This window comes from Somniosus microcephalus, chromosome 1 (genome assembly GCF_052327205.1).
Source record: "Somniosus microcephalus isolate GS21.2 chromosome 1, FLI_Smic_1.0, whole genome shotgun sequence".
Taxonomy (NCBI): domain Eukaryota; kingdom Metazoa; phylum Chordata; class Chondrichthyes; order Squaliformes; family Somniosidae; genus Somniosus; species Somniosus microcephalus.
Window position 1 is genome coordinate 171,852,756 of NC_140987.1, and position 17,024 is coordinate 171,869,779.

At 42.1% G+C, this 17,024-nt stretch overlaps 1 protein-coding gene across 2 annotated transcripts in view; it reads right to left on the reverse strand.

Moving 5' to 3' along the window:
- Positions 1 to 17,024, reverse strand: part of man2a1 (mannosidase, alpha, class 2A, member 1) — a 355,305-nt gene that overhangs the window by 300,141 nt on the left and 38,140 nt on the right. For both annotated transcript variants that reach the window (XM_085987444.1, XM_085987435.1), the window contains exons 2-4: positions 14,840 to 15,100; positions 13,411 to 13,555; positions 894 to 1,065 (exon numbers count right to left, since the gene is read on the reverse strand). In XM_085987444.1, the coding sequence (XP_085843570.1) occupies positions 894 to 1,065; positions 13,411 to 13,555; positions 14,840 to 15,100 (578 nt within the window). The remainder of the gene's footprint in view (positions 1 to 893; positions 1,066 to 13,410; positions 13,556 to 14,839; positions 15,101 to 17,024) is intronic.

Genomic DNA, 17,024 nt, shown 5'->3' on the forward strand with positions numbered 1-17,024 from the left:
GAAGAGAAGGTAAAGCATGAATTCCAACTGTGTGAAGTAATTTTCCTGAAAATCCACATATGTTACAATATTCAAGGGGTTGTTTGCAACAGCAAGAGCTCATTCATGAGCTGTAATAAGCCAGTGAAGTCAGACAGGCCAAGAGAATGTGGAGTTTAGCCTCAATGGGAATTCAGCACGGAGGTGCAGTTGCACAAGAATAAATATTTTTCTCAAAATTAATACTTGTGTGAAGTAAGAGGACTTTGATGCTAGTCAGAGCTCTGGCAAACACTAACTAAATTTTTCGGAATGTGTTACCCTCCGTAACACTGCCCATTTCACACGGGGAGGAGGAAGAATTTCTGGCTTTACTGGGAATGGAACTGGAAGTGATTGTTGTTGAGTGTTTGCGGGCCCATGTAATAAAATAGCATATCATCCAACTAACCTTGAATAATACCAGTGGAGTTCCATTAGTGCTTTTAAAATTGTAACTTGACATTTTTTCAGCCAGCACAGGTGCTATATGGACAACACACCGTCGGCACATAACCAATATCAGTTGTAAACTGCCCGATAACTCTCCTGCAAAACCCTCGACTGTCATTAGAGCAGGTGGACTGTTGGACTCTAATCTTGTCAGCCCACGTGGTCCAAAATTTGAACAAACTATGGTTTACTAAGTTAGAGTACTTAGCAGTAAAGTTCTAAAATATCAATACTGTATTATTTCAGCAGATAAACAGAAGAGCAGTTATCATAAGCCAATATGGCATAAAAGCATTTGCACTTTTCAACTAAATTTACCTGGGGTAACTGACCTGCCAATGCTTAGAATCTCCTAAATTTGTACATCAATTATTTGGGTTTAGCCATATAATAGCCAATATTGTTTTTGATAAACTGCAAACCTTTTGACAGCATCTTTCTTCTGGCCATCTATGGTGCTCCACCACTTCGAAAAGTATGAAATCTCAGACCAGATAAATTTCCTGCGAACATCTTCTTGCAGCTTCAACACCATGTTGTTCAGGATATGCTGAGTCTGATCTCTGTAGTAATCATCAAATGTTTTCAGCCAACCTGGTAACAATAACAATATGAATATCTTAAAATATCTTAATTTCAACTCAATATTCTTCCAAGGTTCCGCATCTCTAGAATATACTGAATATTTTATAAGCTTTACTGATGGATTCACACCACAAAGTAATTAGTTAGTTAGTGTCTTCAGTGCCTAGTTGCACATGAGGCATCCCATTTCTTCCACTCGGTCTGTCCAGAGCAAGTTACTTGATTCCAATTGGAGTATCATCTTGCCTTACATCCGGCAGATCATGGTTTTCCACAGTTTATATACTGTTCTCTGCAGCCGAGAGCGAGAGTCCCGAAGGCTGTGTTGCCTGCCCGGTGCCAGGGTTAAGGACATCTCCTCTGGGCTGGAGAGAAACTTGGAGTGGGAGGGGGAAGATCCAGTTGTGATGGTCCACGTAGGTACCAATGACATAGGTAGGACAAAGAAAGAGGTTCTGCTGAGAGAGTATGAGCAGCTAGGGGCTAAATTAAAAAGCAGAACCACAAAGGTAATAATCTCTGGATTACTACCTGAGCCACGAGTGAATTTGCATAGGTGTGGGAGAAATGGGTTTTGATTTGTGGGGCACTGACACCAGTACTGGGACAAGAGGGAGCTGTTCCGTTTGGACGGGCTTCAGTTGAACCATGCTGGGGCTAGAGTCCTGGCAAATCAAATAACTAGGGCTGTAGAGAGGGCTTTAAACTAAATAGTGGGGGGAAGGATCCAGGTGAGCGGGAAAATAAAAAGTCAATAAGAAATGAGAAAGCAATAGGGCAGGCTAGAGATGGGGGAAATAATGACCAGAGTGTGACAGGAAGGGACAGAATGTTTAAAAATAAGAGTGTAACAGGAAAAAAGGCCAAAACAAGGGAAAATGGTAAAAAGACAAAGTTAAAAGCTCTATATCTGAATGCACGCAGCATTCGTAACAAGATAAATGAGTTGACGGCACAAATAGGTACAAATGGGTATGATCTGATCGCCATTACAGAGACGTGGTTGCAAGGCGACCAGGGCTGGAAACTGAATATTCCAGGGTATATGATAATTTGGTAGGATAGAAAGAAAGGAAAGGGAGGTGGGGTGGCTTTGTTGGTAAAAGATGGGATCAGTGCAGTGGTGAGAAGTGATATTGGCTCAGAAGATCAAGATGTAGAATCGGTTTGGGTGGGGATAAAAAAAATAAGGGGAAAAAGTCTCTAGTGGGCGTAGTCTACAGGCCCCCGAACAGTAGCAGTGCTGTTGGACAGAGTATAAATCAACAAATAATGGAGGCCTGTAAAAAAGGTACGGTAATAATCATGGGTCATTTTAATCTCCATATTGATTGGACAAATCAAATTGGCCATGGTAGGCTGGAGGAGGAGTTCATAGAGTGCATCCAGGATGTTTTCCTAGAAAAGTATGTAATGGAACCAACCAAGGAGCAGGCTATCTTGGATCTGGTACTGTGTAATGAGACAGAATTAATAAATGATCTCATAGTAAAGGATCCTCTAGGAAAGAGTCATCATAGCATGGTTGAATTTCAAATTCAATTGGAGGGTGAGAAAGTTGTATCCCAAACCAGTGTCCTGATCTTAAACAAAGGCAATTATAATGGCAGAACTGGCTAAAGTGGACTGGAAAAACAAATTAAAGGGTAAGAAAGTTGAAATGCAGTGGCATACATTTAAGGAGATATTTCATAACTCTCAACAAAAATATATTCCAGTGAGAAAGAAAGATTTTAAGAGACGGGAGCACCATTCGTGGCTAACTAAGGAAGTAAATGATGGTATCAAATTGAAAGCGAAGGCATATAATGTTGCCAAGATTAGTGGGAGACCAGAGGATTGGGAAATGTTTAAAAACCAGCAAAGGATGACTAAAAAAGTAATAAAGAGAAGGTGAATTATGAGAGTAAGCTGGCAAGAAACATTAAAACAGATAGTAAGAGCTTCTACAGGTATATAAAAAGGAAGAGGGTAACTAAAGTAAATGTTGGTCCCTTAGAGGATGAGACTGGGGAATTAATAATGGGGAACAGGAAAATGGCAGAGGCTCTGATCAAATATTTTGTATCTGTCTTCATGGTAGAATACACTAACAACATCCCAATAATGGATAATCAAGGGGCCACAGAGAGTGGGGAACTAAAGACAATCACTATCAGTATGGAAATAGTACTCGATTAAATAATGGGGCTAAAAGACAACAAGTCCCCTGGACCAGATGGCCTGCATCCCAGGGTCTTAAAAGAAGTGGCTGCAGAGATAGTGGATGCATTGGTTGCAATATACCAAAATTCCCTGGACTCTGGAGAGGTCCCAGCGGATTGGAAAACCGCTAATGTAACACCCCTATTTAAGAAAGGAGGGAGACAGAAAGCAGGAAACTATAGACCAGTTAGCCTAACATCTGTCGTTGGGAAAAGGCTGGAGTCCTTCATTAAGGAAGCAGTAGCAGGGCATTTAGAAAAACATACTGCAGTCAAACAGAGTCAGCATGGTTTTAGGAACGGGAAATCATGCTTAACAAATTTGCTGGAGTTCTTTGAGGATGTAACAAGCAGGGTGGACAAGGGTGAGCCAGTGGATGTGGTGTATTTGGATTTCCAGAAGGCATTTGATAAGGTGCCACATAAAAGGTTACTGCATAAGATAAGAGCTCACAGAGTTGGGGGTAATATATTAGCATGGATAGAGAATTGGCTAACTAACAAAAAGCAGAGAGTCGGGATAAGTGGGTCATTTTCTGATTGGCAAACAGTAACTAGTGGGGTGCCACAAGGATCAGTGCTGGGGCCCCAATTATTTACAATCTACATTAATGACTTGGATGAAGGGATCGAGTGTAATGTAGCCAAGTTTGCGGATGATACAAAGATGGGTGGGAAAGCAAGTTGTGCAGAGGACTCAAAGAATCTGCAAAGGGATATAGACAGGCTAGGTGAGTGGGCAAACATTTGGCAGATGGAGTATAATGTGGGAAAGTGCGAGGTTATCCACTTTGGCAGGAAAAATAAAAAAGCAAACTATTATTTAAATGGAGAGAGATTACAAAATGCTACAGTTCAGAGGGACCTGGGGGTCCTTGTGCATGAAACACAAAAAGTTAGCATGCAGGTACAGCAAGTAATCAAAAAGGCAAATGGAATGTTGGCCTTTATTTCAAGGGGGTTGGAGTATAAAAGCAGGGAAGTCCTGCTACAACTGTACAGGGTATTGGCGAGACCACACCTTGAGTACTGCGTACAGTTTTGGTCTCCTTATTTAAGGAAGGATATACTTGCATTGGAGGCAGTTCAGAGATGATTCACTAGGTTAATTCCAGAGATGAGGGGTTTGACTTATGAGGAAAGGTTGAGCAGGCTGGGCCTATACTCATTGGAATTTAGAAGAATGAGAGGTGATCTTATCAAAACATATAAGATATACTGAGGGGGCTCGACAGGGTAGATGCAGAGAGGATGTTTCCCCTCATGGGGAAATCTAGAACTCGGGGGCATAGTTTCAGAATAAAGGGTCACCCTTTTAGAACCGAGATGAGGAGGAACTTCTTCTCTCAAAGGGTCGTAAATTTGTGGAATTCTCTGTCCCAGAGAGCTGTGGAGGCTGGGTCATTAAATACATTTAAAGTGGAGATAGACAAATTTTTGCAAGATAAGGGAGTGAAAGGTTATGGGGAGCAGGCTGGGAAGTGGCTTTGAGCCCTAGATCAGCCATGATCTTATTGAATGGCGGAGCAGGCTCGAGGGGCCAAGTGGCCTATTGCTGCTCATATTTCTTATGTTCTAAGTCTGTAACAGGCTCATGGGGGGGGGGGGGAATTTTAACCCCACCCCCCCCCCCCCCCCACCCCAAGACTGGTGGGAGAAGGGGGTTTAAAAATTCAAAAATGGGAAACCCGACCCTAACCCACCTACTTCCGGCTTTAACAGCAGCAGATTGGGGGTAGGGCAGGAAACTAACCTGCTCTCGAGAGGTGGGCCCCTAATTTAAATATGATAATGAGGCCGAGTGGCTCAAATTTTAGCTGTGTTTTACATCGAACGCCTGCGGGTTAGGTTTCCCAGGGCTCGGGAAACCCGGCAACTGCAGGGAGGTGAGAATGGCCGGAACTATCATGTAAGTGCCCTTACAGCGCTGCTTGTGGGTCAGAAGGAGCAGGAGCATTTCCCTTGGGCCCCTCAAGCTAACCTGTTTGCCACTCCTCGCAATCTCCTCCGCGATCGGAACCCCCCACCCTCCCGACAATCTCGCCCTCTTCGGGTCTCTTGGTTATTTCCGTAACAAAAGACATGTTTACGTGGACAACATCACTCAACACCCTACCTGGAAAAACTGGTGGAGCACCTTTATTCTGGCTCCTACTGTTGACCTGTCTGGCTTGGGTGTCCCTACTAGGAATCTACTCCTACCAGCAAGGCTCTCCGGGTCATAGGAGCACACAACCCTTTATACCATGTCAATGTGCAGTCCCTAGGGAGGGCACAAAGTAGTGGGCATGCTTAAATAAGCACGTCAAAATTACTGGGCATTGTTTATTTAAAACTTTCTCAGGCCCACTCCTCATCTCCTTGTTCATTATTGTGTTGGTGCACTTCCCATCTCACCCCTGATCTGGAGACACTGTCTGACTATAGTTCTCATTTTCACCTCTAACTCTCTCCTTCCTCACAGTCTCTATCTCAAAGTTGGCTTTCCATAAATATCTATAACAGATACAAAGGCCTCAATATTAACCCTTCCCCACTCTTCCCCGCCCCCACCCCTCGCCAGGCGGGAGAGGTTAACATTCCATCTAACTGGCCCCCACATTTGAGATCATGCATCATCTCCACCAAGCACACCATCCCCTCTCCTCTCAGTTTTCCAGAGGGACCATTCCTAATGTAACACCCTTGTTCAGACTTTCAAGATGTTGCTCCCAGCTGCTCCATCTCAGATGCATTTCCCATCTAATCTTAGTAGATGCATTACATGTTAACTTGTTACTTCGATATGAATATCTGGAATCAAAACACTCTTTCAATATGAGGCAGCAATTTACATACACTTCCTCTAAGATAATAATTTGTATTTGTTGCTCACAAAGAAAGATTTGCATTTATTTTGCACCTTTCATGACCTCAGGATGTCCCAAAGCACTTTATAGCCAATGAAGTACTTTTGAAGTGCAGTCACTGCTGTAATGTAGGAAACGCAGCAGCCAATTTGTGCACAGCAAGGTCCCACAAACAGCAATGTGATGACCTCAAAACCTTAAATCTGTGCCCTCTCGTTATCGACTCTTCAGCCATTGGAAACAGTTTCTCTTTATTTATTCTATCTAAACCGTTGATTTTAAATACCTCTATCAAATTTCCTCTTTGCCTTCTCTGCTCCAAAGAGCAGAAACTCTATAAAGAGAACAACCCCAGCTTCTCCAGATGGTTTCCAATGGCTGAAGGGTCGATAACGAGAGGGCACAGAGTTAAAGTGATTGGCAAAAGAACCAGAGGCAAAATGAGAAAAAGCTTTTTTATGCAACGAGTGGTTAGGATTTGGAATGCACTACCTAATGGTGGATACAGATTCAATAGTAGCCTTCAAAGGGGAATTGGATAAATACTTGAAGGAGAAAATAATTGCAGTGATATGGGGAAAGAGCGGGGGAGTGGGACTAACTGGATTGCTCTTCGAAAGAGCTGATGCAGACTCGATAGGCCAAATGCCCTCCTTCTATCCTGTACTGTTCTATAATTCTATCCACATAACTGTAATCTCTCATCCTTGGAACCATTCTCGTAAATCTCTTCTGTACCCTCTCCAAAGCTTTCAAGTCTTTCCTAAAGTGTGGTCCCCGGAATTGAACACAATATTCCAGCTGGGGCAGAACTAGTGTTTTATATAGATTTAGCAAAACTTCATGGCTTTGATGCTCTATGCCTCTATTTATAAAGCTGAGGATCCCATTTGCTTTATTAACTGCTTTGTTAACCTGTCCTGCCACCTTCAAAGATTTGTGCACAAACACCCCCAGGTTTCTCTGTTCTTGCAGTGACCGCTTTATTAAATATTTCTATTCTATCTACCCAAGAATAATCTGATTTTTCTGGGTCTCGCCATTTCCACTCCTCCTCTGATTCCTGACCTGACCTTTCTGCCTTCCAAGTTACAACGTGGAAACAGGTCATTCGGCCCAATCAGTCCATATTAGCGGTTAGCCTCCATGCAAGCAAATAGTCCTAATCACATTTACCCACCCTGTTTCCATATCCCTTCAACTCTTTTCCTACATCCACCTAGAATTCTCATCTTGAATGCTGACCTAGTTTCTGCCCCAACTATCAACTCTGGAAGTGAATTCCACAGCCTCACAAATCTGTGTGTGTGTCCTCGGTTGTAAATCTCTTCTATTTAATCTTGTATCTATGACTCCTCATTCTTGACAACTTAACTACTGGAAACAGTCTGCTTCTATCTACCCTGTCCCATCCTTTCATAATTTTAAACACTTCTATTATATCTTCCTGTAATCAGCATTGTTCTGATAAGAAAATCCCCAATTTTTCAATTCTTTCTTCATATTTGTATTTTTTTCTTTATCCGTTCATGGGATGTGGCCAGCATTTATTGCCCATCCCTAACTGTCCTTGAGAATGTGGAGGTGAGCCACCTTCTCGAATCGCTGCAGTCTGTGTGGTGAAAGTACTCCCATAGTGCTGTTAGGGAGGGAGCTCCAGGATTTTGACCCAGCAACGATGAACGGCGATATATTTCCAAGTCAGAATGGTGTGTGACTTGCAGGTGATGATTTTCCAATGCGCCAGCTGCCCTTGTCCTTCTAGGTGGTAGAGGTTGCGGGTTTGGGAGGTGCTGTCGAAGAAGCCTTGGCAACTAGCTGCAGTGCATCTTGTAGATGGTACACATTGCAGCCACGGTGTGCCAGTAGTGAAGGGAGTGAATGTTTAAGGTGGTTGATGGGGTGCCAATCAAGCAGGCTGCTTTGTCCTGGATGGTGTCGAGCTTTTTGAGTGTTGTTGGAGTTGCACTCATCCAGGCAAGTGGAGAGTATTCCATTACACTCCTTACTTGTGCCTTGTAATAATAATAATAATAATAATAATCAACTTTATTGTCATTGTTAGTGCACAAGTGCAGTACAACGAAATGTAGGCTTGCGGCTCCCGAGAGTGTACATTTAGATTAAGACATTTAAACATTCAACATTCATTTGGCTTGTAATACATTAACATAAACATAACCATAAGAAAGTGCATTGGCAGATGTGCAGGCTTTAGAGTTTATTTGTGGAGTTCAGTAGGATGACAGCCCTGGGAAAGAAGCTGTTCCTAAATCTGGTCGTTCGGGTGCGAATGCATCTGTAGCGTCTCCCAGGTGGCAGGAGGGCGAACAGACTGTGGCTGGGGTGGGTAAGGTCTTTGATGATGGTCCGTGACCTCCGTAAACAGCGTTTCTGGTATATGTGCTCTATGGTCGGTAGCCGGGTGCCGGTAATGCGTTGGGCAGTTTTGACTTTGTGGAGTGAGGAGGCAAGACACTCGGTGCAGAATACCCAGCCTCTGACCTGCTCTTGTAGCCACAGTAGTTATGTGGCAGATCCAGTTAAGTTTCTGGTCAATGGTGACCCCCAGGAAGTTGATGGTGGGGTATTCGGTGATGGTAATGCTATTGAATGTCAAGAGGCGGTGGTTGGGCGTTCTCTTGTTGGAGATAGTCATTGCCTGGCAATTGTGTGGCACGAACGTTACTTGCTACATATCAGCCCAAGCCTGAATGTTGTCCAGGTCTTGCTACATGCGGGCAAGGACTGCTTAATTAGCCTTTGCTGTATCCAGTGCCATTTCTTGATATCACGTGGAGTGAATCGAATTGGCTGAAGATTGGCTTCTATGATGGTGGGACCTCAGGAGGAGGCCATGATGGTTTTCCCCCGATTCCCATCGACTTCAATTTTACTAGGGCTCCTTGATGCCACACCCAGTCAAATGTTGCCTTGATGTCAAGGGCAGTCACTCTCACCTCAACTATGGAATTAAGCTCTTTTGTCCATGTTTGGACCAAATCTGTAATCAGGTCTGGAGCCGAGTGATCCTGGCGGAATCCAAACTGAGCATAAGTGAGCAGGTTATTGGTGAGTAAGTGCCACTTGATAGCACTGTCGACGACACCTTCCATCACTCTGCTGATGACTGCCAGTAGACTGATCGGGTGGTAATTGGTTGATTGAATTTGTCCTGCTTTTTGTGGACAGGACATACTTGGGCAATTTTCCACTTTGTCGGGTAGCTTGGCTAGAGGCACGGCTATATCTGGAGCACAAGTTTTTAGCATTACAGCCAGGATGTTGTCAGGGCCCATAGCCTTTGCTGTATCCAGTGCGCTCAGCTGGTTCTTGCTATCGCGTGGAGTGAATCAAAATGGCTGAAAACTGGCTTCTGTATTGGTGGAGACCTCAAGAGGAGGCCGAGATGGATCATCCACTCAGCACTTGTGGCTGAAGATGGTTGCAAACGCTTCAGCCTTGTCTTTTGTTCCACCATCATTGAGGATGAGGATGTTCATGCAGCCTCCTCCTTCCGTTAGTTGTTTAATTGTCCACCACCATTCACAATTGGATGTGGCAGAACTACAGAGCCTTGATCTGGTCAGCTGCTGTTCATGGCCCACTGCACCTCATGGATGCCCAGTTTTGAGCTGCTAGATCAGTTCTGAATCTATCATATTTCTCATTCCAGGCAGTTTCCTAGTGAATCTACGTGCTAGTACTTATTAAACACCTCCTCTTCTCTGGAGTATTACCTCACATTCAACAATTCAACTTTTACTGATATACTTGTAAAATACTTAACTGTTCCTTTTGATGTTTTTGAAATATTTTCTAAAACTCCTTCACTTTCTTTATTCCACTCTTAACCTCTTTTTTTTACTTTTTCATATGCCTTTTGTTTTTCCATTATTATTTTATAGTCCTCGTAGGCTTTTTTCTTCCATTTTACGGGTTTCTAGCGTCATTATTTATCCATGCCATCCTAAAACTACTGGTAGATTCCTCATTCCAATTTGACTATTTTTTGGAAAACAAAAAATGTCTCTAATTATTCCAACCGTAACAGGTCCAGCCATATCAGCACCATGGATACAAGAGCAGGGAAGATGCTGGGTACTCTAAATGCGTGGCACACCTCCTGAACCCTCAGATCATCACCATTTATAAGGCTCAAGTTAAGAGTGTGATGAAATACTCACAGGATGGCTTCAGCCACAGAGACACTCAAGAAGCTTGACATCATCCAAGATAGAGCAGCTCACACGATCAGCCCCTGCGCTATGGGACTCGATATCCACTCCTTCCACCATCAGTGAATGCAGTATGTACGATGATATCCATCACTCTCCTGACTTGAACCTAGTCAGTGGTGGAGATTTGAGGGGTCTGGAGATGGGCCACTCATTACAGGAAGCACTGCAGCAACTCACCATGGTTACTTCAACCCTCCTATGATCATTACTACCAAGTAGGACAAGAACAGCAATGTTGTGGGAGCACGATCACCTCAAGTTCCCCCTCCAATTCGCATGGTATCCTGACTTGGACATTGTTGCTGGGTCAATATACTGGAACTCCCTCCCCAACAACATCGTGAAACACCATCACCCATAACCACTGCAGCAATTCAAGGAGAAGGCATACCACCATTACTTTCTAAGGGCCATTTCAATTAAATGTGGCTTTGCCAGTGTCGTCTACATCCAGAGAACAAATAATAAAAAATCCTGGTTTGTTGATGGTTAGCAAATGTGTGACAAAGTGAGAGAGAGAGACAGACATATAGAGACACAGACAGAGACAGACACAGAAATATAATTCCAAAAAGAACATAATAATTTGGAGTAGCAGTAGGCCATACGGCCCCTCGAGCCTGCTCCGCCATTCAATAAGATCATGGCTGATCTTCGACCTCAACTCCACTTTCCCGCCCGATCCCCATATCCCTTGATTCCCCTAGAGTCCAAAAATCTATCTATCTCAGCCTTGAATATACTCAATGACTCAGCATCCACAGCCCATTGCGGTAGAGAATTCCAAAGATTCACAACCCTCTGAGTGAAGAAATCCCTCCTCATCTCAGTCTTAAATCGCCGACCCCTTATTCTGAGACTATGCCCCCTAGTTCTAGACTCTCCAGCCAGGGGAAACAACCTCTCAGCAACTACCCTGTCAATCTGCCATAGAATTTGATATATTTCAAGAAGCCAACACAGAACACTAAATTTATTGTTTGCAAAATTTCTCAGAAAATTTTAATTTTTGTTCTGTATGAGCAATCTCTGTAATTTCAATAGTGTTGTCTCTTGGGAGGCACTTGATTCATCCTGGTGGGGTTGGACCGCTATTTGACCTATAATTTGTGCCCAGGTGACCCTTAAACACAACATTAAGTGTCTTTACTTTTAGAAGGCAAAGGTATGCGTTACTGTGCCATTTAGGCTTGCCTGCCCCCAAAATTAAACTGATCTACTTAAAATAGAACCCCTCTTATGTTATTCAAGCTATTGTTCACGCCCAGTGACCCCTGAGCGCCAACATGTGGTGTCTACTGATTCACTAGACACCTTCTAAAAAAGAAAGATTTGCATTTATATAGCGTCTTTCATGACCACCGGATGTCCCAAAGCACTTTACAGCCAATGAAGTACTTTTTGAAGTGTAGTCACTGTTGTAATGTAGGAAACGCGGCAGCCAGTTTGCACACAGCAAGGTCCCACAAACAGCATTGTGATAATCACCAGATAATCTGTTTTAGTGATGTTGATTGAGGGATAAATATTGGCCAGGACACTGGGGATAACTCCCCTGCTCTTCGAAATAGTGCCACAGGATCTTTTACGTCCACCTGAGAGAGCAGACGGGGCCTCGGTTAAATATCTCATCTGAAAGATGGCACCTCAGACAGTGCAGCACTACACAGGAGTATCAGCCTAGATTTTTGTGCTCAAGTCTCTGGAGTGGGATTTGAACCCACAACCTTCTGACTCAGAGGCGAGGGTGCTTCCAATTGAGCCACGGCTGACACTAAAAAAAGATTTATACGATCAGAAAGGCAACGTAAAGATTTTTCATTTTGATTTTGATGCATTTATTTTGTTTAAACTAGTTTGGGTGGGCTATCCGTCCTTGGAATTGCAATAGCATCGTCCATTTAGTGGGTGATGCTTGTTCAATCCTGATGACATTCGGCTTAGCTCAAACCCACAATTTCCACTAGCCTACTTAAAATTTGATTGTTTCATATTATGCTTTAGCTCAAATAGGTTTGTAAGGAATGGCCATTTTGTTCTAAAACCATGCTAACTACTCCCAATGACATCCATGCTATTTAGATGTTAATTTACATAGAAATTATCACCCTGCCAGAAGTCATACAAGCAGTCAGACCCCTAGTAAAATCAGAGGTTTGACAAAATTGCCACATATCATGGCACCAGCAAGCATAATGGCCTGGAATTTGTGGTCCTGATGCAATGAACTGGCAGCGATCGCCACCATTTTGCCTTTGAAACTGACTGCAACTTCAGGATTTAGTACATGCGCAGCCTAACGGGGATATCCTGAAATTGCAGTCTGTCATTCACTGCTCCTCGCCCCCCCACAGAGCTGGCAATCAAATCACTGATAATGACACAAACTTCCCCTTTTCCGAACAAATATCGCTGTTAGAAACCCCATAAAAAGTTAGACCCATTCAAATGAGGTGTAACTGGGTTTTTAAACGACGATCTGAGTAATAGCTACTAATACCATTCTGGCCCAAAAAAACTAATTTTATATTGGTGGAATGTCAAATTTCTCCATTAAGTTAAAAATTATTAGATTTTAAAATTAATTTTAAAAAATGTGTACGTAAAAAAATCTTTATTTCGCTCTCTGTAAAAAAAATTTAAATGATTGATTACTAGTGCTTTCTATTTCCTGGTTCCCTGTCTGTGAGAATTCTGCAATGTGATTGGCTGCTTAGATAGCTTGTTGACCTCACAGCAGCTATGGGATTCCCGCTAAATTGATTTCAGCTGCACATCGGAAAAGCCAAACTTCTTGCCACAGAGATCACAAGATCTTTGTGAGAAGCTTATTTCGGGGCCAGCGGCGAACACCTTTGCTTCACTGCTGACCGCAAATTATGGGCCAATGCTTCCATTCAGCATTGTAGGTCCCATGTAAATTTGTCTTTTTCTGCTGAAAAAGTAATACAATTTAAAATATAATAAATACTAATAATTAACTTTATGAAATGAAAAACACTGTTTAGAAATCATTAAGTTGTGATGAAGTTCAAACCCCTTAAAATGTCTATTCCTCACCAGGATCATTGTGTGAATGAGGCACAACAAAGACCTGCAGTGGCTCATCATCCCACTCATGTTCATTGTAAATGATGTCAAAGCCCTGTTTCCAAACTCCACCATCTGGGTTGTCAAAAGGTAGAATGTTGTAGATATCCAACATCTAGAAGAAATCAGAAACATTTAGACACCAATTCCCAAAGGCTCTTCAATCTGCATCCTTGCTAACGTTGTGGTTTAAGGAATCAATCTAAAAAAAATTCTTCATTTTAGTCAGTAGACCCTACATAAACAAAAGTGGAGTGATGTCTACATATTGTGTCACAAGAACAGCTGTTTAAAACAATGTATGAAGCACATTTACACTTTTTTTCCCAAAGTGTAAAATACATTGTTAATTGCCATGCAGGAATCTCAACAGTGTATAGCAGCGGCACAAAGAAAATAAAACACAGACAACCAAATGATTTATGCGCAAGGTTTTTTGGCTAGTGTAAATTTCATCATTGCAGCAAAAGAAGCAATTGGTTGTCTTTTCCAAAAAAATGTGTTGTAGAATGAAAAAGAAAAAGAATGAAGAAGTTCAAGGTCTTCAGGTTGACTTTTGATCGGCAATTTCCTGACAGCTTTGGGACAGTGAAGTAATGGAGTAAATTGCTGAATTGTCTGGGCCTAAGTAAACTTTCTCTATGGTCCATGAAATATACATTTCTGCAAATCTAGGGCAAAAGGTGTCCAGGGTCCCTGACCTGAAACATTAACTCTGTTTCTCTCTCCACGGATGCTGCCTGGCCTGCTGAGTATTTCCAGCATTTTCTGTTGTTATTTCAAAAGGTTACTTAACTGTCTTGAAAGAGAATCACTGTCCTGAGACCCTGGTGAAACATATGGAACAGTGTTTCTAAACAGTCTATCTCACCAGCCATCTAATGTAATGGGGTCCCATTGTAGCAACAGTGAGTTACGGAGATGGTGATGAAAGCATTAGCCATGGGCACTTATTTTATAGATCCTTGCTGTTTTCCTCAACTTATTCTTTTGAGGATATGAAATTTCTTCTGCTGCAAAAGGAAGTCTGTCTTCATCTAAAGGCTGTAAAGCCATTCATCCAGCAGAACAAGTCACTACAAACCACACCAAGGATTGCCTTGAGATTCTGCTCAAGTTTAATTTTTTTCCCATTGCCCAGACATTTTTCCTGCAAAAGCTTTCCTTGATAGTACATAGGGAAACTTTAAAATTATAACATCCTGGCATCAACAAAATTCTTGGATTTTTTTCCTGCATCTAATCCGTTTGCTGGGTTCACCATAGAAATAAAGAATGTTTAGCAATTATTTTGCAATCAGTTAAAGCAGAGACATTGGTTGCAAACTGACTAGTGCCCTGATGCAATAACTGGAAATATTTCAAATGTTATGGTCCATAAAACACAATTGTTACTTACTTGTAAATTTGATGCTTTCGTGTAGCTCTTTGAGGCAAAGTGACAATCTTCCGGTTCAATGGGAATAACAAAAGAAGAGGATCCAAAGAGTTCAGAGAATAATCCTTTACTTGAATTTGAAGCTTCAAGGCCCCCTCGGCTATCTTTCACAGATTCGCTCAAATTAATAACCGAGTCCCTGATGTTTGAAATTATTTCGTTGTTTTCAGCTAATAGACGTTCTAGGTGGTCAATTTTTTCATGTAAAATTGAAAGCTGCCCCTGCAACAACAAAAAAGTTGAAGACTTCACTCTATTATTAACCCAATAATTCTACATATTATAATACTGTAGCTAGAAAAGATCAGCTGATCCGATTCAGACCAAGACCAAAGTGTAGTATCTACCTCTATGTTTCTCCATTTCTCAATAAGCACTCACTCACGTTCCATTTTGAATCTTCATCCAGGATCATTTCACATTAAAACTTTGAAATATTGAGTTTTGTAACTTACTGCCCACCTCCTAAAATGAGTAACAAATCTTCTGTTTTGGGAATGGCATAATTATCTATTTTGAATACTTGATTCACTGTTACTTAATAATCCTCATGGATTCTCATCTATTAATCTTGCTTAACTACATAGACAATTGGCACTATCCACTCAGAAAAAGGTACTGATTTAATCTTTGTATCTTCTCTAATCTTTGTAACTCAGCCTTCACTCTTTTTTCTCAGAGCAAATGGAGCAAAGATATTTCAATGATTTTACACCCAATGCCAGCCCATTAAATTTGGACCTTGTTCCATCACAACCAAAACTGGCAACCACTTCTCTTGGCCTTGATTTGACTTGTATGGTGACAGTTCCTAAAACAAGAACTTGCGGTCCTCTATAGGTTTGCATATTCTTAAAATAATCCTAATCCTAGACATCAGTATGCATCTTCATCAGATAGTCAATCAAGCCCCCACATCCCCCTCCATCACGTCACGTTTTCCATTCAATCCCAGTATGAACTTATATGGGTCCATGTCTTTTCCCTACAGATAATACACAGAACAATGCTCCCTGGATCTCATTTCCTCTAAAATGTAGGCAAACCAGGGGTTCATAGACTTCATTAGACTTAGGATCCTTGCTTGTGGCATAACTGGCAAACTGTCCCACTGAATTTACATGTTTTAGTAATGTGATTTCCCTCACATTAGAAACACATAAAATATCTAGAGTTTTGTCCACGGGAAGTAGGTGGTTATATAAGGGCTGGTCTACCTCTAATTGGCATTACAAATTAAAAACATACTTTGTCATCAATTCCATGGCTGTAGCTAGCTCAACTGTTCTTTACATCATCAGATTGGTTTCACCAGTGCGCCAACCCTCATACTTTGTGCCACATTGCGACAGAATAGAACCAAGGAGGTACTGAAAATGCTGAAACTGTGAAATATCGCCATCCCACAGCCGGCAGACATCACCAGTGGTGCTGGTCCCCAAGAAAACCAAAGAAAGACAAGCCATGCATTGTAATGTAGGTCATATCCAAAATCAAGTGCAATCAAATCCAAAAAGATTTAGATGGGCTAGGGGAGTGGCCCACACAATGGCAGATATTGTTTAATTTAGATAAATTAGATAATGCAACCGGCATAGATTCATTTAAGGGGAAGCTAGATAACAAGAGGGAGAAAGGAATAGAAAGATATGTTGATAGGGTTAGGGTTAGATGAAGAAGGTTGCAAGGAGGCTCGTGTGGAGCATAAACACCACCTGTTGGGCACAATGGCCGGTTTTGTGCTGTAAATAAATACTTATCAAATGTAGTGTCATGCATGTTGGTAGGGCCAACACAGAATAGACGTATCATTTGCAGGGAAAAATACTGAGAGAGGTTCAGAGAGAAAAATTATCTAGGTGTTATTGTGCACAGATCACTGAAGGCTCATGACCAATGTAGAGAAACTGTAGCTAAAGTTAACAGGGTATTGGGGTTGTACTAATAGAACCATTCAGTATAAATCAAAGGACACCATTTTGACACGATACAGGTCGATGGTCAGACTGCATCTGGAGTACTGTGCTCCGTTTTGGTCCCCCCACATGGTGGGCAATATAGTGGCTTGGAAAAGATCCCGAGGAGAGCTACAAGAATAATGCCTAGCTTAAAGAGCTTCAGCTGCTCAGATAGGCTCAAGGACCTT